The sequence below is a fragment of the Myotis nattereri genome (assembly GCF_964212035.1).
Source record: "Myotis nattereri genome assembly, chromosome: 2".
NCBI lineage: Eukaryota > Metazoa > Chordata > Mammalia > Chiroptera > Vespertilionidae > Myotis > Myotis nattereri.
The window spans coordinates 82,141,316-82,168,267 of record NC_138076.1 but is presented as its reverse complement, the minus strand read 5'-3'; the positions used below and the strand labels follow the sequence as shown (position 1 = coordinate 82,168,267).

General features: G+C 44.3%; 1 protein-coding gene and 1 pseudogene across 2 annotated transcripts; both read right to left on the bottom strand.

The window, feature by feature from the left end:
- Positions 1-439, bottom strand: LOC308514127 (ADP-ribosylation factor-like protein 2-binding protein; annotated as a pseudogene). Its single transcript has one exon. The product of its transcript is annotated as an ADP-ribosylation factor-like protein 2-binding protein (transcript).
- Positions 440-11,453: 11,014 nt separating this feature from the next.
- On the bottom strand, positions 11,454-11,881 carry LOC308514450 (anaphase-promoting complex subunit 16-like). Its single transcript, XM_081084615.1, has one exon. It carries the CDS (start codon positions 11,788-11,790, stop codon positions 11,458-11,460), a length of 333 nt encoding a protein of 110 aa, XP_080940741.1. The 5' UTR covers positions 11,791-11,881; the 3' UTR covers positions 11,454-11,457.
- Between the last annotated feature and the right edge of the window lie 15,071 nt (positions 11,882-26,952).

Genomic DNA, 26,952 nt, shown 5'->3' with positions numbered 1-26,952 from the left:
CTAGCGCCACAGATAGTTCTGCAAAGCTGGCATAGAGGATAATTTACACAATGAAGTCACCACCCAACCACTGCTTAAGTCCAGTCCCCAGCCTTTTTCTGCTCTGTAGTCGAGAAACATTTAAATGCCAGAAAATCTGTAAACATGAGCTACCGCATGTTGAACATGTCACCAGCCACTTTATGGTACTGTGACACGTTGTGAAAGCCACCATGTTAAACCCAGGAATCCGTTCCCACAATTCTTCTTCAATATACTTTTCTACCAAAGAAATACATTCATTAAAAATAGGTGTGTAGGTAAATTTATTCTCTTCTCGATCTTCAAACTCCTGGTAGTACTTGTCTATGAATTTCTCTAATAACTGAAACTCATCATCCATGATAATGTCCTCTAAATATCCAACCACAGCATAAAATTCTGCATCAGAGGAAGAGAAAGACAGTGTGAAGAAGCTCTTTTCCTATAGGGCAGTGATTTTCAACTGATGTGCCACAATACCTACTTAGTCAGGGACACTGACTTCTTTTCCCTTTGATTGTCAAATAAAAAAATGGCAACAGCCCTAGCCGGTTTTGCTCAATGGTTGGATTGTCAGCCTGTGGAAGGGTGGCGGTTCTACTCTGGTCAAGGGCACATACCTCGGTTGCAGGCTCGGTCTCCACCCTAGTCAGGGTGCATGCAGAAGGCAACCAATCGATGTGTCTATCTCACATCGATGTTTCTCTCACTGTCCCTCCCCCTCCCTTCCACTCTCTCTAAAAATCAATGGGAAAAAAGATATCGGATAAGGATTAACAACAACCACAACAAAATTACAACAGAAAACACAACAATAGCTGTTCAGTGTGACTGCCCTGTCTTGAACCATAAATATACAGATCATATAATGAAGTTGCATTTTACTGGTCACATGGTATGGTAAGGTTGCATAAGACTGATAGATTTTTGTTCAGTCTCTTCCCGCACACCCCACACCCCTTTGCCCCCGAGAATTGTCAGTCCACTCCCTTTCTATGTCCCTGATGCTATTATATTCACCAGTTTATTCTGTTCGCATGTCACCTCTGTTCATCAGATTTTTTATTCACTTGATTTTTAGATACAGTTCATAAATATGTATTTGTTGTTCATAATTTTTATCTTTACCTTTTTCTTCTTCTTCCTTTTCTTAAAGAGTACCTTTCAGCATTTCATACAATACTGGTTTGGTGGTGATGAACTCCTTTAGCTTTTTCTTATCTGTGAAGCTCTTTATCTGACCTTCAACTCTGAATGATAGCTTTGCTGGATAAAGTAATCTTGATTGTAGGTTCTTGCTATTCATCACTTTGAATATTTCTTGCCACTCCCTTCTGGCCTGCATAGTTTCTGTTGAGAAATCAGCTGACAGTCGTATGGGTATTCCCTTGTAGGTAACTGACTGTTTTTCTCTTGCTGCTTTTAAGATTCTCTCTTTGTCTTTTGCTCTTGGCATTTTAATGATGATGTGTCTTGGTGTGGTCCTCTTTGGATTCCTTTTGTTTGGGGTTCTCTGTGCTTCCTGGACTTGTAAGTCTATTTCTTTCACCAGGTAGGGGAAGTTTTCTGTCATTATTTCTTCAAATAGGTTTTCAATATCTTGCTCTCTCTCTTCTTCTGGCACCCCAATAATTCGGATGTTGGTATGATTGAAGTTGTCCCAGAGGCTCCTTACACTATCTTCATATATTTGGATTCTTTTTTCTTTTCCGGTTGGGTGTTTTTTACTTCTTCGTATTTCAAATCTTTGACTTGATTCTTGCAATCCTCTAGTGTGCTGTTGGATCTCTGCATATTATTCTTTATTTCAGTCAGTGTATGCTTAATTTCAAGTTGGTTCTTTTTCATAACCTCGAGGGTCTCACTAGATTTATCAAGGATCTCACTAAATTTATCAGTGGTTTCTAGGAAATTCTTGAAAAACCTTATAACCGTGTTTTGAACTCTATATCCAGTAGTTTGCTTTCCTCCATTTCTGTCATTTGTGACCTGTTTCTTTGTCTCCGCATTTTTTATGCTTCCCTGTGTTGATAGAGTAGTTTTCTGTGCCAGGTGTCCTATAGGGCCCAGTGGCTCAGCCTCCCCAATTACCTGAGGTGGACACTCTTGGTGCACCCCCTTGTGGGCTGTGTGCACAGTCTTGTTGTAGTTAAGCCTTGATTGTTGTTGGTGCCACTGGGAGGAATTGACCTCCAAGCCAATTGGCTGTGAGAACCAGCTGTGTCTACGGTGGGAGAATTTCTGTGCTGGAGACACCCTTCTGGGGCAAGACTTGCTTCAGTGGGGCTTTGGTGCTCACTGAGTCTGCCCCCTGAGTGTGTTCCTTATGGATCTGAGGAGTTGTAATCTGGATGGTCCCACTCTGACCACTGGGTACACTGGCTCTTGGCTCTCTAAGGAGGTGCTAAGTTAGCCTCTGCCTGAGGCTCCCCAGCAGGAGCTATGGAGAGATCTGAAGATTCCTCTTGTTTGTTTGGGGTTTGGAGGTGCCCACATGAGGCCCAGCTGTGAAGCAATGCAAGCTTCTGTGGGGCCTTGGGCCTTCTTTTGGATGTTCTGGGTCTCTCTGACCCAGCTGCAGTTTGTTAGGTAATTTTAGATTGCATAGGGCCAGGCTATTCATATGCAAAAGCCTCTGCGCACAGCTTGGGTGGGGCGAGGTCTCAGGGAATCAACAGGATGGAGCAAACAGCTATGGCTGATCCTCAGCCCTGTCCTAAGAGGCCCCGGGTCTTAGTGTCCCGTGGTAATCACTGCAAGCACCTCTGAGAGAAAGCCGCCGTCAAGTTCTGCCCGATGCCAGACAGTCCAGTTTCTCCCCATATGAGTCTGGGTCCCCAGAGACTTGCCCAGAACTGGAGTTCAGAGCAGTCGGGAGCTTGTGTCTCCCTCCCGATTGAAAAGGACAACCGTGTCCTCAGTTGCCAGCCCTTTTCACATACTCCTCCGTACCTCTGCACTTTACTTCCGCACCTCCTCTGAGTCTCAGAGTGCTTTTCTCTTTCCTTCTAGTTGTAGAATTTCCACTCAGCCAGCCTTCCTGTGGTTCTGGATGAAGTCTGTTTTGTCTTTTAGTTGTAGTTTTGAAGTGGTTGTGCGAGGCAACAATTTCAGGTAGTTACCTATGCCGCCATCTTGGTTTTTTCTAGGCACCTGATTTTTTAAAAAATATTTTTATTGATTTCAGAGAGGAAGGGAGGGGGGAGAGATCATGTTGACCAATGTCCCCCCAATAAATTTATATAAATAAATAAAATAAGTGGAAAAAGTGAGACACAAAAGACCACACGTATGATTACATTGGTCTGAAATGTTCATAGAGACAGGGAGTAGATTAGTAGTTGCCCAATTTTGGGAGAAGGGAGTGAAGGTGAGGGGTTATTTCTTTTAATGTGTTTGCTTTATTTATTTAGTTATTTATTTTTTATTGATTTCAGAAAGGAAGGTAGAGGGAGAGAGTGATGGAAACATTGATGATAAAAGAAAATCATTCATTGGCTGCCTCCTGCACACCCCCCACTGAGGATTGAGCCCAAAACCCAGGCATGTGCCCTTGACCGGAATTGAACTCGGGACCTTTCAGTCCACAGGCTGACACTCCATCCACTGAGCCAAAGTGGCCAGAGCCAGGATTCCTTTAAAAAAAAAATACGTTTTTCTTGATTTCAGAGAGCACACCTTCCAGGCTCAATTGTTTCTTTGTTTTTAAGTCACTTTGGAGCAAACGGGGTAGGTAATTACTATTATTATTATTCGAATATTTTTGTGAAATTGACAAAAAATGTTTTTTTGGTGTGCCACAGAAGTTTAATAATTAGTTTATGTGTGCCATAAGTTGAAAAAGGTTGAAAATCACCGCTCTAGGGCGTCCATCACCTACAGTACCACATACACCTATGTGCACATGCAGGCCTGTTGGCCTTCTACCCAGCCTGAGGGCAGGCCCCAACCTTAATTCTGCTTCACAGGGCACCAAATTGCAAAGAAAAGGCCTGGCCACCAGGCCTCACAGCCCAGTCCAGTAAGGGCCTGTGTGCTAGACCCACGTATCGGGCCATGGTCTCATGTTCCCAGGCTACAGCCATTCCCCTGCATCCAGGTCTCTATGCTGGGCCAGGCCTCTGTGAAAGCTGGGGCCCCATCACAGCAGCAGTTACCCACATCAAACATATCTTACTCAGGAATATATTGGGGAGGGGGGGGGGAGAGCAAATGCCTCCTCATTTCCAGGGAAACTAGCACATAGAAATGGTCCAGAATCTCAATGACCTTATGGCTTTCTTTGTACAAAGAAGATATCATGGGGCAATGTTTTCCTCTGACTTTATACATAGTTAGGATGTAGATGTGGTTGTGCACAAGGAAGTAGTGCACATTGCTTCCAGTCACATGATATTGTCCAGATCTGAACTACATGGCCACACCTGGCTGCAAGGGTGCTTGGGAGAGGAATCCTTATTTTGGGTCAATATGTAACTAGTAAAAATTCAAGAGTTCCTTCTTGTAGAATTCTGAAGCAGGAGAATGTGGTATAAAAAACAATCTGTGCTACACCATCTGTCTGGCTAGATTGTATTACATGGCCGTCAAAATGATTTGCCAGGACTCTAAAGACTCTCATCCTACCAGCCTAGAAAACCCAGAAAAAGGCAGTATTTTCTGATATCTCTGGCAGATAATTCTAGAGAGGCCCAGGACTCCGAATAGCCACTTGAAATAGATGCAGTTGGGGGATGAAAATGTTGAGGAAGAGAGAGAGGTGAAATAACCTCAGTTAAGGATTATAGTTCCTATTGTAGCAGACTACAGAGGCAGTAGAGTTCCAAAGATGGGAATGTTGAGGCACTAGCATGTAATTTGACCTAATCCTAGGATGTGTGGGGAAGCTTGGGATGGGAACAAGCTGGAAAAGTTGGTGAACATCAGATTTTGAAGACCTTGTTTGCCATGCCAAGGAGTTGACTCCTTGTGAATTCACTGAGAATTTTTAAGTAGGTACTTGACTGCTGCAACCTGCATGGCCAGGGTTCAGGATCTGAAGGAGGGGGCAACACACAAATGAAAATACTATACAAGAAATATGAATTTAAAAGGCAATGGGGGGGGGGGAGGGGCAGGTGGAGACCTCTCTCTTGGGGAATCACACTGAAACCTGGCCTTATTTGCTTTTTATTCAATTTTAGATACACATCTTGTTTTCAGTAAAGCATGGCAAACAGGTAGCAGACAGTCTCTAAGGTCAATAAAGATTAGTAAAGATCAGTAAGGTTCAGTAAACATTTACTTTGAGGCTATTAGGTCAGGAAACTGCTTTGGGCCACCGCTATCTCAACAGAACAATGGTGCTTGGCATTAGCCCTGCTAACGCCCAAGGTCCATTGGCCTTCCACGTTCCTTGCTGCACTCTCATGAGAGTATTGGTAGTGGATGGCTTCCCACATCTCCCCCTTTTATTTTCTTAATAAGTCTTGGAAAGTGTATGCCATCCGAAGAGTCTTTTTAAGACTCTTCATTCTGCATCTGCAGACTAGAAATAAACATATAAGAATAAGAATGAGGCAGACAATAGTGGTTATGCTGAGAGGCAAATGTAAGGAGATCCAGTGAAAGGGATTAAACTCTTTCATGTCCTTTTTAAATTGCTGCCAGGCATCTAAGGAACTAGTTTGTAAGTTTGCCTGGGACAATTATACAATATGCTGTTGTAATTCTAAAATATCAAGGGTTGTGTTACCTTTACCCCAAGCAACAAGAAGGTGATTTTTTATTGATTCCCAAGGGTGTAAGGTACTGTTATAGGGAACGGGGGTAACACAAATCTGGGAAAAATTATAATGACACTGTAAGGACATTCTTTGCTCTAAGCTGTGGATTTTATCGCCCATCCATAAAACTGTAGATTTTAGTGCCGATAATTCTATTTCAGCTGGCTGTTAATTCTTTTTTGTATAGACAAGATCTTAGTTACATTTTCCTTAACTTGTTGTACAAACTGAAAAGTTTGAACAGTTTGTACCATGGGTGAAGCAGCAATTCCCACAGAAGTAAGTAACAATACTAGATCAAAGAGTCCTACAATTAACATTCCAAGAAATCTTTTTTGTCTTATTAAATTTTTACCAGGTCATGTAACAGTTGGTAGGTTTGATGAGATTCCCGCGGCTCGGTTAGGTTAGTAGGAACCCAAGTGAAAGCAGGTTTTAAAATCATGAGGGAATCTTTTTGGAATGTAGAATTAATACAATGGGGTAGTGTGCAGCCTATGCATGACACCTCATCCAAATGGCTTGTTGCATTAAGGTGCATCTGAAGGGGGCCTGAGAGGAGTACAAAAGGATCAAATACACAAGCAGTGGCAAATACTGCCTTATTGGGAGTTCCCTATAAGGTACGAAAGGAATTATGTAAGCTTTAGTTAAAACTATACCATTTTATAGGTGCAAGTGCAGCAGCTAATTTCCACTGTGTATTTTGTAGGGACCAATTATCATGTTGTAATTGAGATCCAACAAATCCTCCTTCATGCCATGAGGTGGAGTGATTAGCTTCAACATATTGACAGGATGCGGTCCCCTTCCATTTTAGGGTGCAATTGTTACTATACGCAGACCTGTAGGGGCTCCAATCCACAAAGGAAAAACTGTTATTAAGTTTGCTGCTGGTGGGGTGGTCACTATAACAGTCTTGTCAATTAATTTCTTCCTCAGTGGGGTGCCATTCATAAAACTTTTTACATAATGGCTTAGTGGGGGGGATGTCTTAGTAATGTTACATTTTCTGTACCTCTCCCAGGAGCAAGTAGTGATAGTAGATGTATTTGGGCTTTTGCTTCCCTCTCCTTTGGTGTCCATGCTAAGCAGAAACCTCTACACACAAAGGAGCAGTAGTTGGATTCTGTGTCATACAAAAGGGAAGCTGGGTGGTGATGCCCCTGTAATTATGTTTTGCCCAGATACTTCCTTGTCCCACCCGTGGTTCCCCTGGATGACCAAGGTGCTTGGTATTATTGGTGACTACACTAGGCGGGGGATCAACCCAAGTAAGGGGTCTTACCCATGGAGGGTCAGGAACGTAAGTCCAATATACTTCCCCAGTTGCCCCTGGTAGTATCACCGCACAACTAATGGCTGCTAGCATGGCAAGGAAAACGTTTTCAGGTGTGTTTGGGGTTTTGGTCTACTCACAAATTCGCTCAGTTTTTCTGGATCGTCTTCTTCACCATCCCCCAGGTCATCTCCGGACTGTTTGACCTCAGCCTGGTTCTCCTCCCACTCCTTATCTTCAGCGTGTTGCTTGGGGCTACTGCTATTTGTGGCTGGAGTAGTTGATTGTCTGCAGCTGCAGGTACAGGATGACGTTCCAGGTGCAAGGCCCTCATTAGTCTGGTCAGTTCCTCTTTCTGATCCATGTTGAAGTTTCATATTCCTTTCAGGAATCCACACGGGCTTGGAGGAGTTTTCTGGAAATACACAAGCATATCCTTGACCAAATATTAACAAGGGGTATTAATTCTCCCATTGTATTAATTCTCCCTTCCATAAACCAGACCTGGGATCTTTCCATTTAACCAGACCATTTTCCTTTGGCTAATTCTGACACCAGTGTAATTCCACAGATGTGTTGCCATCAGCATTACAAATGAAAAAATTTAAAGTAATTAAGGCTTTGGTGTAGTCTACTTACAGGAGATTTCACCACTATTCCCCTTTTTGTTTTTCAAGTTGGGATTTTAGCACTGATGTTGATGTTCTATAATTGCCTGTCCTTGGGAATTGTATGGTATTCCCATATGTGCTGAATTTTCCACTTTTTACAAAATTGCTGGAAATGACAGCTTGTGTATGCAGGTCCATTATCAGTTTTAATAATTTTGGGGATTTCCATGGTGGCAAAAGCAGCTAGGCAATGATTAATGATCTGTTTCGCCATTTCCCCTCTAGATGCAGTGGTCCATAGGACCTTTGAAAAAGTGTCTAGAGACATGCAGTGCCTCAAGGCGTCCAAAAAAAAAGGAGTATAGTGTGTTACATCCATTTGCCAGATATGGTCCCTTATCAATCCTCAAGGGTTAATTCCTGTATTAGGCCCTTGAGGCAGATGTAACATGCAAGTGGGACATTCCTTGATAACCTGTTTTGCCTGCTGTCCAGTGATTGAGAATTGTTTAGACAACATTTTGGCAGGTGATGTAAACGCTAATGAGATTCCGTGGCCTGTTTTAATAAGGTAACCAATTGATCAGCATATGCATTTCCTTTTGTTAAATAACCAGGCAGGGTGGTATGAGTCCTGATATCTACACTAATAAAAGACAAATATGCTAATTGACTGTACCTTTGCTACACCCACCAGCCAATCAGAAGAGTATGCAAATTAACCCAACAAAGATGGTCGTTAAATTTGCATACTATAGGTGGGGTGGGCAGCGCCAGAAGCCACCCATTGGATCTGGGCCGCAGATCGAGGACTGGGGAGGTGGGGCGGGCAGTGCCAGATGTCACCCAGGGAGGCGGAGCCGGCGATCACCCCGGCCAGAAGCCTGAGGCCTGGGCAGGGGTGGAGCGGGCCATTAGAGCGGGCTTGGGGTCCCCTGCCCAGGCCTAATGCCCCAGCCAGAGGCCTGAGGCCTGGGTAGGGGCAGAGCCGGTGATCACCCAGGGCTAGGGGTCCCCTGCCCAGGCCTAATGCCCCAGCCAGAGGCCTGAGGCCTGGGCAGAGGTGGAGCCTGCGATCAGAGTGGACTGGGGGTCCCTTACCCAGGCCTAAGGTCCCGACCAAAGGTCTTAGGCCTGGGCAGGCGGACTGGGGGTCCCCTGCCCAGGCCTAATGTCCCTCTGGCCTGGGCAGGGGCAGAGCCTGTGATCAGAGTGGGCTGGGGGTCCCCTGCCCAGGCCTAATGCCTCAGCCAGAGGCCTGAGGCCTGGGTAGATGATCAGAATGGGCTGGGGGTGCCCTGTCCAGGTCTAATGCCCTGGCCTGAGGCCTGGGCAGGGGCGGAGCCTGCGATCAGAGTGGTCTGGGTGTCCCCTGTCCAGGCCTAATGCCCTGACCAGGGGCCTGAGGCCTGGGAAGGGGCGGAGCCTGAGTTGGAGCGGGCTGCAGGTCCCCTTCCAGGCCTAAGGCCCCGGCCAGAGGTTTTAGGCCTGGGCAGGTGATCAGAGTGGACTGGGTGTCCCCTGCCCCGGCCTAACACCCCTCTGGCCTGGGCAGGGGTGGAGCCTGCGATCTGAGCAAGCTCGGGGTCCCCTGCCCAGGCCTAATGCCCTGGCCAGTGGCCTGAGGCAGGGAAGGGGCGGAGCCGGCAATCGCCTGGGGCTGGGGGTCCCCTGCCCAGGCCTAATGCCCTGCCCAGAGGCCTAAGGCCTGCTCAGGGGCAGAGCCTGCGATCAGAGCGGGCTGGGGGTCCCCTGTCCAGGCCTGATGCCCTGGCCAGAGGCCTGAGGCCTGCACAGGGGCGGAGCCTGTGATAGGAGCGGCTGGGGGTCCCCTGCCCAGGCCTAATGCCCTGCCCAGAAGCCTGAGGCCAGGGCAGGAGCAGAGCCTGCAATCGGAGTGGGCAGGGGCCGAGCCGGGGATTGGTGTGAACTAAAGAGGAAACACCTTTTCTGACCTCATTGGCTAAGCTTCCTGTATGCCACTGGTAATATTCTTAGTAACTTGGGTAATAAGAATCCAAGAAGGTGATGTAGGATTTTACACCTCACTCCTGGAAAAAAAATACGAAGGTCTGCTGCTGGAGGGGCTAAGAAATATCATATCTTGCCCTAGCCGGTTTGGCTCAGTAGATAATGCCTCGGCCTGCTGATGGCAGAGTCTGAGTTCAATTCTGACCAAGGGCATGTACCTAGGTTGCAGGCTCCTCCTTGGCCGGGGCCCAGGTCAGGGCTCTTGCAGGAGGCAACCAATCAAAGTGTTCCTCTCACTTTGATGTTTCTCTCTCTCTTTCCCTTTCTCTTCCACAGTCTCTAAAAATCAATGGAAACATATCCTCAGGTGAGGATAAAAAAAAAAAATAAAGAAATGTCATATCCTATGAAAGACACATTTTGAAAATGCCTAAAGAAAGTTGTCATTTTTTCATGGTGAAGGGACTGGAGTCCATGTTGATGAAAACACGTTGGTGGCTGTGGTGACTGGCAGTGGCTGCAGCAGCGGGGTGATGGGGCTGGTGCCTTCCCCTGATCAGCCCCATTGCCTCCCACAAAGGGAGGCCAGACTGCGGCTTAGGCCCGCTCCCCAAGGGGAACAGGGAGCGGGCCTAAGCCATCAGGAGGACATCCCCTGAGGGCTCCCAGTATGTGAGAGGGGGCAGGCTGGGCTGAGGACGCCCCCCCCCCCCCCCCCCCCCGTGCACGAACAGGCCCCTAGTGAGTAATATAAAAGGGGTATTGTCTTTGCTGTACAATTTGCTATACCTGTTTAAATAGTATAAATAGACTTTGGTCATTGAGCCATTTTATTTTATTTATTTATTTTTTAAAAAAATATATTTTATTTTTTTTACAGAGAGGAAGGGAGAGAGATAGAGAGTTAGAAACATCGATGAGAGAGAAACATCGATCAGTTGCCTCCTGCACACCCCCTACTGGGGATGTGCCCACAACCAAGGTAGATGCCCTTGACCAGAATCGAACCTGGGACCCTTCAGTCTGTAGGCGGATGCTCTATCCACTGAGCCAAACTGGTTAGGGCTCACTGAGCCATTTTCTTTTTATTTATTTATTTATTTTTTGCTCGTTCAAAGGATTTATTTGCCACAGAACTGCTTGAGCCCACCAACAAGAGGACCTCAGGATTTCTGTGTTTAAAAGATATTGCTCACTGCTTTATTCTTACAAGTGCTTCAACATTCAAAAAACAATTCTTTTGCCAGCATTTGGCATGTCTAAAAGAGGTTAGAAAAAGTTAGAATCTATAGAATTGGATGTCTAAAAATAGAAAAAACCCTAAACATTTAAATATGCCTCATTCAGACAGGTCCTGAGTAGAAATCACATTTATCAGCAAAACAGAACGTTTTACGTCAGAAGTGCTGAATTTTATAACTCCAGATCCTGACCTGGACTTGACTGGTGAGGATTCCACCCACTGCACAAGTGTCAGGAGAGAAGCCATTCCGTTGGCTAATTCTGGCTTGTGACCTACCCGGCTTGCCAAGTTTTATAACTCTTAAACCCAAACCTCCTCGTTCTCTGATGCCGACTGTCTTAACCTAATTCTCAAAGCTTTTAAAAACAAATAAACACAAATTTTCCCTGCAAGATCACACATTTAAATACTGTTGCTTGTGGATAGATACAGAGAAACTAAGTACTGATGAGAATGAACAATTCAGCAGTGGCGCTGTGAACCTCTGGCTGGCTATGTAAGGTGGAGGAGAAGTCCCCACTGGCTCTGCACTTGCTGTGCTCACCAGGGGTACCCATCCAGGCAAGGTCAACACGAAGAGGGTGTGAACCCCAGCAGCTGCTCGATGGGTTTGAACCGCCACTCATCTGCCTCCAGCTCTTCTACCAAACCAGCTAGTTTTTCCATCCGAGCAACTTGCTGATCATGTTTTACCTGCTTCAGTGTAGAAGCCACCTGATAGCTAAAAACAGATTCACAGAGAAATCTCTCAGAGCCATCTTCTAACATCTCCCCAGCGCCTTTGGGGTAGGTGAAAAGGGCCTTCCGTGGTGGGGCAAGGTCTGAGACACTGAAACCAGTTCCACTGACAGAACTTCCACTGACCCCACCGGCTGAGGAGGACGAAGAAGAGGCAGCCATTTCCTTCAAGTAGAAGTCTCACTTCACTCAGCGGTCTTGGCACTTTCCCCTTCGGCCCCGCCCCCAGGCCTCAGCTGGAGCAGCCGCGCAGAGAACGACCACGCAGGCGAGCTCGCGCCCGGGTAATGTCAGGGCTCACTGAGACATTTTAATTGATCAGTCTCAATTCTATTTACCAGGCAAGCAGCATAGGCAGAACCAGAAATAATATTAAGAGGCTTTTGGAAATCCTGCAATGCTGCCTTGATAGTTTCTAATTCAATTCTTTGCACAGAAGTATGACTGGTCTGGATGATTCGGTCTGAATGCATTGCATGATAAACAGCTTTACCATTAGATGAACCATCAGTAAAAAGTTAATGATCCAGGAATAAGTTCCTGCCTACTATTTTTTTGGTATAATAATAGGCGTGTAATATAAAACTTATAGTAATTTGTTTTTTAGTAGGTGACAACCAAGTTCCCCTGAATATACACTTAGTCCAACTTGCCAATTCAAATCAGTCTGAAATAACATTTCTAATTGCTTCCCAGTGAGGGGAAGATAGATATATTGGGGTTCTTCTCCTCTAAGCTACCTGCAGTGCTTTCTGAGTTGAGATATTAACTGAGCCATGAATTCTATATATGTAACCACAGTTTTAGAGGATTGATGCCCTAGGTCAGTGGTCGGCAAACTGCAGCTCCTTGAGTGTGGCTCTTCCACAAAATACCATGTGCCAGCGCACACATACAGTGCGATTGAAACTTCATGGCCACACTCAAGGGGCCAAAGAGCCGCATGTGGCTCGCAAGCCGCGGTTTGCCGACCACAGCCCTAGGTGGATCCACTCAATAATAGTAGGAGAGTTTTTATTTTGGAAGATGACTTCAGTGGGACTATTTGCAGTAGAATTAATCTGTCCTAATCAAGGCAATTCAGGCTGTACCTGTGTTACTTGGGCTGAGGAGATTGCCTGCTCAATTCTTAGTAACTCCTCCCTAGCTTCATCTGTTAATGTTCGAGGCAAGGAAGGATTAAAGTCACCTCTAAGTATATTGAATAAATTTGTCATTTCTCCCTTAGAGATTTTTAGATAAGGTCTCAACTAATTAATGTCCTCTAATAATTTCTAAAAGTCATTTAAGGTCTTAAGGCAATCCTTTCATATTTCTACTTTTTAAGGCCTAATACACTGATTTTTAATTGTAGTTTCTAGACATTTGAAGGGCATTTCCCGCTGTATTTTTTTTCCCAGAGCAATCTCTAAGCCACATTTAGGGAATTACTTTTAAAAACTTTTACTTTCTTTTTTAAAAAATATTTTTTATTGATTTTTTACAGAGAGGAAGTGAGAGGGAGAGTTAGAAACATCGATCAACTCCCTCCTGCACACCCCCTACTGGAGATGTGCCCACAACCAAGGTACATGCCCTTGACTGGAATCAAACCTGGGATCGTTCAGTCAGTCTGCAAGCCGACGCTCTATCCACTAAGCCAGTGATGGCGAACCTATGACATGCGTGTTAGAGGTGACACGCGAACTCATTTTTTTGGTTGATTTTTCTTTGTTAAATGGCATTTGAAAATATAAAATAAATATCAAAAATGTAAGTCTTTGTTTTACTATGGGTGCAAATAGCAAAAAATTTCTATATGTGACATGGCACCAGAGTTAAGTTAGGGTTTTTCAAAATGCTGACACGCCGAGCTCACAAGGTTCGCTATCACTGCACTAAGCCAAACCAGTTAGGGCTAAAAACTTTTACTTTCTTTTAAACAGAAACCAACTTGGTTGCCTTTCAGAAAAACAGGGAGGAGAGAGAATGCTGGTCAATATTGCAATGCATACATCTCAAGTAAAAGTAACTTTCTTTTTACTTATGGTGTCTCATTAATGGTGAGATTTAATGCTTGAATAATAACTTTTAGTTTACTTTGTAAATAGTAGCAGAAGATATTTAAAAACTTCTCCTTTTTTAGTGTGCCCAGAGGTGAGAGTGGGACCATCCAGATTGCAGCTCCTCAGATTCATAAAGGACACACTCAGGGGGCAGACTCAGTGAGCACCAAAGCCCCATTGAAGCAAGTCTTGCCCCGGAGGGGTGTCTCCAGCACAGAAGTTCTCCCACTGCAGACACAGCTGATTCTCACAGACAATTGGCCTGGAGGTCAATCCCTCCCAGTGTTACCTACAACAATCAAAGCTTAACTACAACAGGACTGTGCACAAAGCCCACAAAGGGGTGCACCAATAGTGTCTACCTCAGGTAATTGGGGAGGCTGAGCCACTGGGCCCTATAGGACACCTAGTACAGAAAGCCACTCTATCGACACAGTGAAGCATAAAAAAATGTGGAGACAAAGAAACAGGACACAAATGACAGAAATGGAGGAAAGCAAACTACTGGATATAGCAGCCGTGGGCAAACTACGGCCCGCGGGCCGGACCCAGCCCATTTGAAATGAATGAAACTAAAAAAAAAAAAAGACCATACCCTTTTATGTAATGATGTTTACTTTGAATTTATATTAGTTCACACAAACACTCCATCCATGCTTTTGTTCGGGCCCTCGGTCCAGTTTAAGAACCCATTGTGGCCCTCGAGTCAAAAAGTTTGCCCACCCCTGGGATATAGAGTTCAAAACCACACTTTTAAGGTTTTTCAAGAATTCTCTAGAAACCGCCGATAAACTTAATGAGACCCTCAAGAAATATAATGAGACCCTCGAGGTTGTGATAAAGGACCAACTAGAAATTAAGCATACACTGACTGAAATAAAGAATATTATACAGACTCCCAACAGCAGACTAGAGGATCGCAAGAATCAAGTCAAAGATTTGAAATACGAAAAAGCAGAAAACACCCAACCAGAAATGCAAAATGAAAAAAGAATTCAAAAATATGAAGATAGTGTAAGGAGCCTCTGGGATAGCTTCAAGCGTACCAACATCCGAATTATAGGGGTACCAGAAGAAGAGAGAGAGCAAGATATTGAAAACCTATTTGAAGAAATAATGACAGAAAACTTCCCCTACCTGGTGAAAGAAATAGACTTACAAGTCCAGGAAGCAGAGAGAACCCCAAACAAAAGGAATCCAAAGAGGACCACACCAAGACACATCATCATTAAAATGCCAAGAGCAAAAGACAAAGAGAGAATCTTAAAAGCAGCAAGAGAAAGAAACTCAGTTACCTACAAGGGAGTAACCATATGACTGTCAGCTGATTTCTCAACAGAAACTTTTTGCAGGCCAGAAGGGAGTGGCAAGAAATATTCAAAGTGCTGAATGCCAAGAACCTACAACCAAAATTACTTTATCCAGCAAAGCTATCATTCAGAATTGAAGGTCAGATAAAGAGCTTCACAGATAAGGAAAAGCTAAAGGAGTTCATCACCACCAAACCAGTATTATATGAAATGCTGAAAGGTATCCTTTAAGAAGAGGAAGAAGAAGAAAAAGGTAAAGATACAAACTATGAACAACAAATACACATCTATCAACAAGTAAATCTAAAAATCAAGTGAATAGACACAGAAACTGGAGAACAGAACCTAGACACAGAACCGACACAGAACCTAGACACAGAACCTACACAGAACCTAGAGACAGAAGAACTTCACTGGAGAGAACATGGCAAAAGATCCTGGACAGAAACTGGAAACAGAACCTAGAGACAGAACCTAGCGAGAGAACGTGGCTGAAGATCCTAGAGACAGAACCTGGCTACAGAACCTGGATAGAACATGGCCAGAGAACCTGACTAGAACCTGGTGACTGAACCTGGCTGGAGAACCTAGCGAGGGAACATGGCTACAGAACCTGGCTGGAGAACCTGAAGAACCTGGCTGGAGAACCTAGCAAGAGAACATGGACACAGAACCTGGCTGGAGATCCTAACCAGAACTTTGCTGGAGATCCAGACCAGAACTTGGCTGGAGATCCTGGCTAGAGATCCTGGCTAGGCTGCTGATCAACTGAACGCTGTCTCCGTGTCATTCTTTCTTCGCCGACTCCGTCCACACCTTTGGGGACCCCTGGACCTGCTGGGGTTGGACCCCAGCAGTTGCCTAATTATTTCCTCAGGGGAAGTTTCTAAAAATACAATCGCTGGCTCAAAGACCATGCTCATTTTCACTTCGTTTTTTGACTAGTTTTTTTTTTTTTTTTTTTTTTTAATAACGTAAAGGTCATATTTGATCTTAGCAAAAAAATAATAAATCGAAAATTCAGATGAGCATGGAGTTATAAATAAAAGCCCTCTTTCTTGCTATGCCCTCCAGCACCGTTCCTTAGGGCAGGGTGGGGAACCTTTCCCTGCTGAGGGCCCGAGGGCCATGTGGGTATTTATAACATCATTCTCGGGCCACACACATCATCCACTTAAAACTGGCCTGCTCTACGTGGTCAACTCATTTACTCAACTCCCCCCTCATGCCTTGGCAGGGCCAGACCACATGACTACCTACCCCGACGACGTTCCCTACCCGTGCCTTAGAGAGAATCATGTGGATCCCTCCATAAGTTTTGTCCAAATAAAAAATCGATAAAAAAATAAATAAATAAAAAAATAAAAATCAAAATCAAGTGAATAAATAATCTGATGAACAGAATAAACTGGTGATTATAATAGAATCAGGGGCATAGAAAGGGAGTGGACTGACTATTCTTGGGGGGGAAAGGGGTGTGGGTGATGCAGGAAGAGACTGAACAAAAATCGTGCACCTATGGATGAGGACAGTGCTTGGGGGGGGGGGGGGATGAAGGTGGAGGGTGGGTTGGGAAACGGGTGGAGGGGAGCTATGGGGGGGAAAAGAGGAACAACTGTAATCTGAACAATAAAGATTTAATTAAAAAAATTCTCCTTTTTAAGCTTAAGTATACTTTTAAACAGTATTCTTTTTGGCTAGTGTTTATTTAAGTATGTAAGCAAATTTTACTTTGGACTTTACTAGGACCAATTGCTCATAAAATATTGACTTCTCATATAAATGAGTTTATATGAGACCTTGATTATATTGTGAAAAGCTAATTTATTAAGTAATTTATTAAAAAAGTAAAGTAAGCAAACGTATACATTTGACCCGTGAAGTACAGATGCCGCCCCACCCCCCAGCCAATCTGAAGAGCAGGCTGGGTGGCGGTCTGAGGCATTATATATGCTCCTGTTTTGAAATTCCGCTGCTGAATACTCTGGTTTTGCTTAAGAAGTATTCAGCAACCTTGTCCTGCCCTCCCTTTCTGTATTAACCATTTACTCTGTCCTTGGCAGGGAAGATAACGGTAGTGGTCTAGCCTTTGTTTAAACTTCCCTGAGATTTTATGACCCTTTTACAACTTTTTCAAATAGTTAATTTTAGAACTCATTTCTCTTTTTCAACATTTCCTTTTTCCTTCTCATTGCACACGCAACCCTCACAAATTTCACACTTTTAAATTAGCCTTCAAACCTTCTTTCCATGTCCTTCAAAAATGCATAACTATGCCTAGTCCTTCCATTAAGTATTTCCACTCTAATATTCTTTCTTTCTGTCATCAACTTGTATATACCTTCAGCAACTTGCACAGACCTTTTTCTTCTTTTTTTAAAAAAATGTACGTACTGCCTTCCATTATTAAAACCGTACAATATCTAAACCTTAATTTTCCAATAATAATTAAAAGTAAACAGCCAGCATTTCTTAGATTGACATTTATGAACGTTCTTACCTTTAAGAAATATATTTTTAGATTTTCTGTAATAAAAGGTAAAACCAGGTGAACTTAAAACTTGTTGGAATATTGAGATGTTTCTCATTTAATCCAGCAATGTTCTAAATTCTTTAAGTTACCAAGGACTTTGGAAAATTATGTATAGGCATATGAGGCTGGAGAAAAGGCCAGGGGAGGAGGCAGCAGGCCTCTAACCACTTGGATTTAAACTGCTACATTCTTCCTTTGAGATAACATCTAAGGTTATTGCTGCAGCTTCTCTGCGTTTACAGGGAGAAGGGCAACTGGCCTTTCCTCTAACAGAGAGTACAGTCAGTCTCCGCTTGAGTGACTGGACTTTCATTATTAATATATTCATAATTATTACTGAAAAGCTTTATTACAAATCCTTCATTTTAGTTACATCTATTTATTTATGTTTTAACAACTTTGAAATTTTAAAGCCAATTATTATTATCCAAGGCATTTTCTTTACCAAATTCTGTAACAGAGATAACTTGCTGACTTTCAGTGGCTTTAATGTTAAAGTATTATTTTATTTTATTTTTCTTTATAAAAACAGGAGTGCCCCTGGGACCTGTGAGGCAACCTTGAATGCGGTCCATTATTATTCAAGAATTACCCATTATTATGGAAACACTAATCTTGTTGCCCAAACACAGCCTGTATATTTTCCTTGTGTCATTTTTGCCCTCTTTTAAAGAAAAACAGTCTGGGGCCTTTTCTATAGCATCCATGAAAGATGGGGCTTAGGCCAAGAGGCCACTCAGAATTGGGCAGGGCACGCCTTCTCTTAAGCTAGCCTTTTTCTCTTCATGGGTATAGAAATCCCAGACACATCCCTAAATTGTGAGAAATGTCTCATCTATCCAAATTTCAAGTGACAGACTGGAAAAAAACAACATGGTGAAAATGAGACTTTTAATAACACTCCTGAGAGTGGGTGTCCATTTTACAGGATCACCAAAAGACCTAGTAATTAATGGGCTGGGGCCTTGTTTAGTTACCTCCTTTTGTCTAGGGAATTTTCCTAGGACCTGTGTTATCAGCCCCGTGTACTGCTCATATTCTCTCTCCCACCCCCACATTCTGTTTGCTCTGGGGAAATGTAGTAATGGCCTGGCCATCTACTGTTTCTTTTCTATGAAGATAAATTAAAGGCATGCTTAATAGACTAACAATGAACAAATCGAACCAAACAAAAAAGACAGATAAAACAACAATCACAGAGAAGCACACATAGCACATAGATAAGACTTATGTTAACGTAAAAAAAAACCATTGAAACCTGTAAAGAATTTTTGTGAGTTTATTTGAGCCAAACTGTCAACATATGCTGGGAAGCAGAACCTCAATGAATTGAGAGAGTGCTCCGGAGAATGGCAGGGTTACATCCGTATTTATACATGAAATTCATTGGTGACAGATTTAAGGAGGTGGGATTAAGCTAAGCGGGGGTGGGGGGAACCTCTGTGATAGGATAAAAAGTAAAATGATGGACACATACTTAGGTGGGCGCAGGAACAATTAACAAGGAATCTGTGGTATCTGTCCTGGGCCCAGCACACCTGGCTGTGCCCCAGGGGCTCCATAAAAAGGGAAGTCACAAGTTACCCAGACATCCCAAGGACATGTTATCATAGATGCAAAAAGACAGATAGGCTCAGTTACGGTAAAGGTTGACCTTATCAGCGAAGGTATCAGCTTAGGACGTAACTGCCCACCATAACTGCTTTTAGTTAAGGTTTAATTTCAGACCATCCTTTGTGGTTACTTTAGGTCTCCGAGTCTGCAAAACTGCCATGCAGGCCTCCCCTAAGTTTGTCAGGTCAGCATGTGGCCCCTTTCGTCCACACTTAAAAAATCAGAGTTCTTTTAAAAAAAATATATATTTTATTGATTTTTTACAGAGAGGAAGGGAGAGGGATAGAGAGTCAGAAACATCGATGAGAGAGAAACATTGATCAGCTGCCTCCTGCACATCCCCTACTGGGGATGTGCCCGCAACCACGGAACATGCCCTTGACCGGAATTGAACCTGGTACCCTTCAGTCCACAGGCTGACACGAGTCTAGCCACTGAGCCAGACTGGTCAGGGCCAGAGTTCTTTTCATGGATTTTTCAGATGTTTTACATTACCTGGGACTTACAGACAGAATGTGGCCTAGATCTCAGCCTGTTGTTTATAGTTCTTATCCTATTCTGCTCTCCATAGCATTGACTGGCATCTAAAGTCATTTTAGGTAAAAGCTGCCAGTCCCAAGGTGTCATGTGGTAATTTTCAGACAAAGCATTAAAGAGTCCTTTTGTAAAAGGACTGTTAGCCCCATTTTCTCTAGTTGTTGAGCCTTCCCACACTAGAGGCGGAGGATCTGGGGCCTTAGGTGTTATAGACTTTTGATCCTCAATACGAAGTGGGCATAATGCAGTTTGAACAAGAGCCCACATAGTTAAAGATGACAAGGGCCTTACTTTTCCTTGAGCCTGATTTAAGAGAGTACTTTTTGACACCTTAATTCCTGTATCCTTGAGCATGCAAGCTAAAAATCTACCATGATGTTTTTGCCTTTTACTCGAATTCTTCCCCATTATAACCTGGCTGAATCAAAACGTTCTTCGTCCACTTACAGTCGTGACTCCGAAGCTGGCACAGGCTTTGTGCACGGTGAACTTCCCACCTTTCCGGTGAATTTCCACTTTTTCTTTTTCACTTCGTTTTTCCGCTCAGGCGAATCTTCTCCTCCAGAATCCTGTTCGTGGCGCCAGAATGCCGCAACCTGCATGGCTAGGTTTCAGGATCTGAAGGAGGGGCCGACGCACAAATGAAAATACTACGCAAGAAATATGAGTTTAGAAGGCATGGGCGGCCAGGTGGAGACCTCTCTCTTGGAGAATCACACTGAAATCTGGCCTTATCCGCTTTTTATTCAATTTAGATATACACCTTGCCCTCAGTAAAGCAGACAGACCGTCTCTAAAGTCAATAAAGATCAGTAAAGGTCAGTAAGGTTCAGTAAACATTTACTTTGAGGCTATTAGGTCAGGAAACTGCTTTGAGCCACTGCTATCTCAACAGAACAGTGGTGCTTGGCATTAGCCCTGCTAACGCCCAAGGTCCATCGGCCTTCCACGTACGTTGGTGCACTCTCATGACATATCGGTAGTGGATGACTTCCCGCACTTGGCATAACTGAATATGTTTAATTGAGACTCTTCATCTGGCTATATTAACAGTGCAACACTCTAGGGGCAAGAACAGGTAAAGGAATGCTGTTGTAGTCCAGACAGTAAGATGATGTGGTATTCAATAGGGGTAGCATGTGTGCTTGGTGAGGAAGGAACAGACATAAGAGAGGTTAGAGAAATTAGGCTGGACCTATAGTTGCATGTCTGGGGATGAGGGAGAGGTATAAGAAGGACTATGAACTATTTCCCGTTTCTTGCTTGGATATAGTGTTAAAGGATAGGCGAAATTTTTATACCAAAAAAAGCTCAAAAATATAAAAAAGACACTTGTTTCTCTCCAATCACTTCAGAAGATCTGGCAGGGTGGTTCTGCCTGATGAGATTGTTCATAAAAACCCAGGTGCCTTCATTATTTCCCCCCCAATTCCTAGTAAGCTGCCCTCGTCCTCACAGGCAAAGCACATCCACCAGAATTATAGTTATGTTGCAGCCTGTAAGAAAGGGGAAAGAGAAAATGGAGGACAAAAAAATTTTTTAGTGGACTTTTACATCACTTTTGCCATTTTTGCACTGGGAAGAACTTAATCATATCACCACATCCAGCTGCAAGGTCACCTGGGAACTATTGTTATTAGATGGATAGCTATGTACTCAGCTAAAACTCAGGGGGTTCTATTATTAAATCAACTAATAAACTAATATATTTTAATACAGGAGTGTCCAGGCTTCCTATGTTCAAGTGTAGACAGTTTGTAACAACATGCAAGCTTTATTGCTATGTGGTCATTTCAAATCTCTCTAATTCTCCTTCCACAATAAATTCACAGCTAAAAGTTAGGTTCCATATAATGCTGGAAAGTGATTTTTCACAAACAAATGTGCCCACTGAATGCCTTTAAAACACACATGCACATACACACACATGAACACTCATCACTTTCTTGCCATTAAGTCCTGTCTCAGTGCAAGTATTTCTAGAAATGTTGGAAATTAAGCTTCCAGAGTGTCAGGTTTCTTTCCCTAAATGCCTAAGCTCTTTTCCAACCCCTTCTCCTCTTTTGGGAACCTACCAGCCTAGCCCTCTCACTCACCCTGAACCCAAAAGCTCTCACTATTACTAAAAGGAAGAAGAGGAGAATGAACTGGGGCAATTAGCAGTCTCTCTCACAGTTGACCTAGTGGATAGTGCTGCTACTATGAGTTTGAGAATATAGGTGTTAGATCAGAATTAGAGACATTAGTTGGTGCATGTGGTACATCACACCCTGATAGCGAACCTCTGAGTTCAGCTGTATCTATGATAGACATTCCCAGACCATGGTAACAGACAACTTTGCTTTTCTGACTCAGGGCTTTTTGGAAGGATCATTATCTTGGGCAGTGCTTCTGCAACTACAGTGCAGAGGTTCAAGGGGAAGTAAATGCCCCCCTACCCCAGGACAGTCCTTAAGCAATGGAGAGTGGGAATTGGTAGATACTTGCCTCAGCATCAAACATTTTTAAAAAGGACATTTCTAAAATGCATTCTGAATGGCTTAGCAGAGGGTCCCTGCTAGATTGAACCCTAGTCTCCCACAACAGAAATCAACTCATTAATATACCTTCCTGTATCATTTTCAGGGTATGGCTAACCATGTCACACCACAGACATTTGATTCTAACTGAAGGTCATTGGTGGTATTTTTGTAAAGAATTTTTAATCTGAACATTTGCTTGGGGTCAGGAGCCTAGTGAGAATGAATTAGAATGAGATGAAGCTTTAGTTAGCCATGTGCCAAATATGGGTTTACCCAGCCTCTAAAGGGTCAGGTAAAGTCTGACCTCATAGCCTTTATTCTTTTTTCAATTTATTTTTATTTTATTGATTTTTTTACAGAGAGAACAGGAGAGGGATAGAGAGTTAGAAACATCAATCAGCTGCTTCCTGCACACTCCCTACTGGGTATGTGCCCGCAACCAAGGTACATGCCCTTGACCGGAATCAAACCTGCGACCCTTGAGTCCGCAGGCCGACGCTCGGTCCACTGAGCCAAACCGGTTAGGGTGCATAGCCTTTATTCTAATACTAGAGGCCTGGTGCACGAAATTTGTGCACAGGGCGGGGATGGGAGGGTCCCCTTAGCCCAGCCTGCACCCTCTCCAATCTGGGACCCCTTGGGGGATGTCTGACTGCTGGGATCAGGCCTAAACTGGCAGTCAGACATCCCTCTCACAATCTGGGACTGCTGGCTCCTAACTGCTCACCTGCCTGCCAGCCTGGTTGCCCCTAACTGCTGCCCCCCGACAGCCTGGTCGTCCCTTACTGCCCTGCCCTCCTGCTGGTTGCCCCCAACTGCCCCCCTGCCAGCCTGGTCACCCCACACAGCCTGCTGTTCAGTCATTTGGTCGTCCCTCACTAACCCCCCTGCTGGCCTTGTTGCCCCATACAGCCTGCTGTTTGGTCCTTATTGTTACTGTGATGGCGTTCCAGACAATTTGTATATTCCTCTGTTATTTGTATGGATGACTATGACGACAACAACAACAACAAATTTATGTTTTATTAAAAAATATGTTGCCAGAAATGATAAACCTGAATTTAATTAAGCCATTAAAATAAACTTCCAGTGTACAGGAAAGACAGTGGCCAGAAGGAACAGTTAAAAACACTATGAAGAAGCCATCGGCCAAATCCAGATTGTGGGACATTGAATAGTACAACCTGGCACAATGTCAACAGTAATATCTTTTTTAAAAATATATTTTTATTTATTTCAGAGAGGGAGAGAGGGATAGAAACACCAATGATGAAAGAGAATCATTGATTGGCTGCCTCCTGCACGCCCCCCACTGGGGATCAAGCCTCAACCTGGACAGGTGACCTTGACCAGAATCGAACCTGGGACCCTTCAGTCCACAGGCCAACACTCTATCCACTGAGCCAAACCGGCTAGGGCCAACAGGAAATTCTTCCCTCACAAGGTAAGATATGAGAAAGTGGAGACAAGCATGGGCTGTTCTTTGGAAGGGAATAAGCAGTACCTAGTGAGGGAGAGAGTATCAAGGTTGTGTTTTTGGTCACCAGGAGTCTTAAACACTTTACTAGGCTCAGGCAGAAAGACATTCATTAGAGAGAATAATGAGGGGCCTAAGCTTAGAAGTTCAGGGGGAGCGAGGAGATGGACCAAAGCACAAGTGGCCGAATTTTACTTGGACAGGAGTCAGGACCCTTCTTTTTCCAAACCTGGAGGAAGAAGGGGAAGGTCATATAAATGGAGAGGAGTTCATAGGTATGGTTTTGGACTTCAGGTATCTTTTATCTCTAAACTTAATTCTTTATTTGAATTAGGTTGCATGGTTTTCTGCTGAAAGAAAAGGAGCAGCATGGGGAAGGATGCTTGAGAGGGTGAACCTACTAACTAGTAAGCTTTGTGAGAGCAGGAGGGATAGGGTTTACTCCATTTTTATATCTCATAACACCAATCAAAGGGTCTTGAAAAGAGTTGAAAAATATTTAAGACTGGTAGTGTTATTGTAAAATAGAACTGCATATATTCTAGATTACAACAATGAAAGATACATATGTGTGTGTGTGTGTGTGTGTGTGTGTGTGTATAATTTCTATTTTTTAAATAATCCTTAAATAGCTTGAATTTCTGTATATTGTGCTTGATCACTAGATAATTCTTGATTTTTTGTCACTAAGAATAATAGAATATTGCCCTGTTTTCTTATTTAAGCCCAACAAAATTTAAATAATATACCAATGGTCACACTGCTAGTTATCAGCAAAATCAGAATTAGAACTGTGTTTCCTGTCTCTGAATCAGGGCACTTTCTAGTATGCCCTCAGCCTCCTGCATAGCATTTATGATGAAATCTACACCATTTTTTTCAATGTGAACATGACCTCAAACATATGACTCGGAGAGTAAAATTGCTATTGTTCTGCTTGAGCTTTATTTGGTCCTTTAACTTAGTGCTGCACCTTAGGTCACCAAGTCTGGAATTATTGCACTGCTTGCTAAGAACTCTGAATAAAGAGAGGGCCTGACTTGAGGCAAAGTCATCTTAATACTTAGTTGAAAAAGGAAATGAAAAATTGTTCTTAGTTCAAAATAAAACCCAAGAAAATATGCATGATCAGATGATAAGTTTTCATATACTAAAATATGTAGCATTATTTTAGCATTATATTATGCTTGTATTTTTAGTATTATATTAGGTATTTTTACTATTTGTATTTTTAGTATTATATTTTGACCCTTTTAGTTCAGATAAAGTAATCTCTAAATCAGAGCATTGAGCTAACTTAATAAATATCAAATTGTTCTTATTTAAATTCAGTTATGATATTAAATATGTCAAGATAATAATAAGATATACTAGTACTATCTCAAATACTATCTCTGTTCTATAATTCATCCATTGAGTGTATATTTAAGGAGTAATAACATTGCTCTAAATTTGAATCCATTTGCATAGTATTGTACCTCTAATTTAAAGAAACAATCAAGTCATATTTTATTTCAAAATGCAATCTAAACTTAGAAAATGTGCGAATTTATTGCTGTGAAGTTTTGAATCATAGCTGGAATCAACCTTACAGTTGACATCCTATCTAATAAAAGAGAAACATGGTAATTAGCCATACCTCCGCTACCCTTCCCATTGGCTAATCAGGGCGATATGCAAATTAACTGCCAGCCAAGATGGCGGCCGGCGGCCAGACAGCTTTAAGCAAACATGAGACTTGCTTGCTTCAGTGACGGAGGACTCCAACGTTCCCCGCCTGCCGCTGCCGGCCACTGAGCTTGCAGTTTGAAACATTGTTACAAATATAGAAGCTAAACAAAACCCCAGAAACCTGCTTTCAGCCAGCCGGGATCTCAGAGCTGGAGTTGAAACAGTATTTCGATTATAGAACCCAAACAAACCAGATACCTGCCTTTCAGCAGCGGAGGCCTAAGAGCTGGAGCCATGCCTCAGAGCTAAAGCTGGCCCAGAATAAAAAAAAAGAAAAGAAAAAAAGGAGGGGTTGGGAGCTTCAGTCACCCGCCAGCCTGAAAACAGCCCTCAGCCCCTCACCCAGACTGGCCAGGCACCCAAGTGGGGACCCTCACCCTGATCCAAGACACCCTTCAGGGCAAACCAGCCGGCCCCCACCCGTGCACCAGGCCTCTATCCTATATAGTAAAAGGGTAATATGCCTCCCAGAACCGGGATCAGCAGATCCGCGAGGCCTCCCAGCACCGGGATGAGCGTGACAGGGGGCAGCACCCAAACCCCCTGATCGCCATGCGGCTCTGTGTGTGACAGGGGGCAGGGCCACAACCTCCCTATCTGCCCTGCTCTGTTCGTGATGGGGAAGGCCCCCTGAACCCCCTGATCAGCCCTGCTATGTGCCTGATAGGGGGGAGCTCCCCCACCCCTGATCGCTCTGCGGCTCTGTGTGTGACAGGGTGCGGCGCCCCAACCCCCCACCCCCACGGGCCTTGCTCTGTGTGTGACAGGGTAGAGCCATAACCTCCCCATTGGCCCTGCCCTGAGTGTGAGAATGGTGGCGCCCCAACCCCCTGATCGGCCCTGCTCTGTGGGTTATAGAGGGCGGCGCCCCAACCGCCCCCCACGGGCCCTGCTCTGTGTGTGACGGGGTAGAGCCATAACCTCCCCATCGGCCCTGCCCTGAGTGTGACAGGGTGCGGCACCCCAACCCCCTGATCTGCCCTGCTCTGTGTGTGACAGGGTACGGTGCCCCAACTCCCCTATTGGCCCTACTCTGTGAGTGACAGCAGGGAGCTCCTCAACCCCCTGATGGGCCCTGCTCTGTGCATGACAGGGGGGAGCTCCCCAACCCCCTGATGGGCCCTGCTCTGTGCGTGACAGGCGGGAGCTCCCCAACCCCCTGATCGCCCCTGCTCTGTGCGTGACAGGGTGCGGAGCCCCAACCCCCCTGATGGGCCCTGCTCTGTGAGTGAAAGGGGGCAGCGCCCCAACCCCCTGATTGGTCCTGCTCTGTGCGTGACAGGGGGTGGCGCCGCAACCTCCCCATCGACCCTGCCTTGAGTGTGACAGGGGGTGGTGCCACAACCCCCAAATCGGTCCTACCCTGAGCGTGACTGAGGGTGGCATTGCAACCTCTCGATCAGCCCAGCTCTGTGCATAACAGGAGGCGGTGCCCCAACTCCCCAATCAGCCCTGCTCTGAGCCCGAGCAGGGGCTGCACTTAGGGATTGGGCCTGCCCTCTGCCACCTGTGAGCAGGCCGTTATCTCCCGAGGGGTCCCAGACTGCGAGAGGGC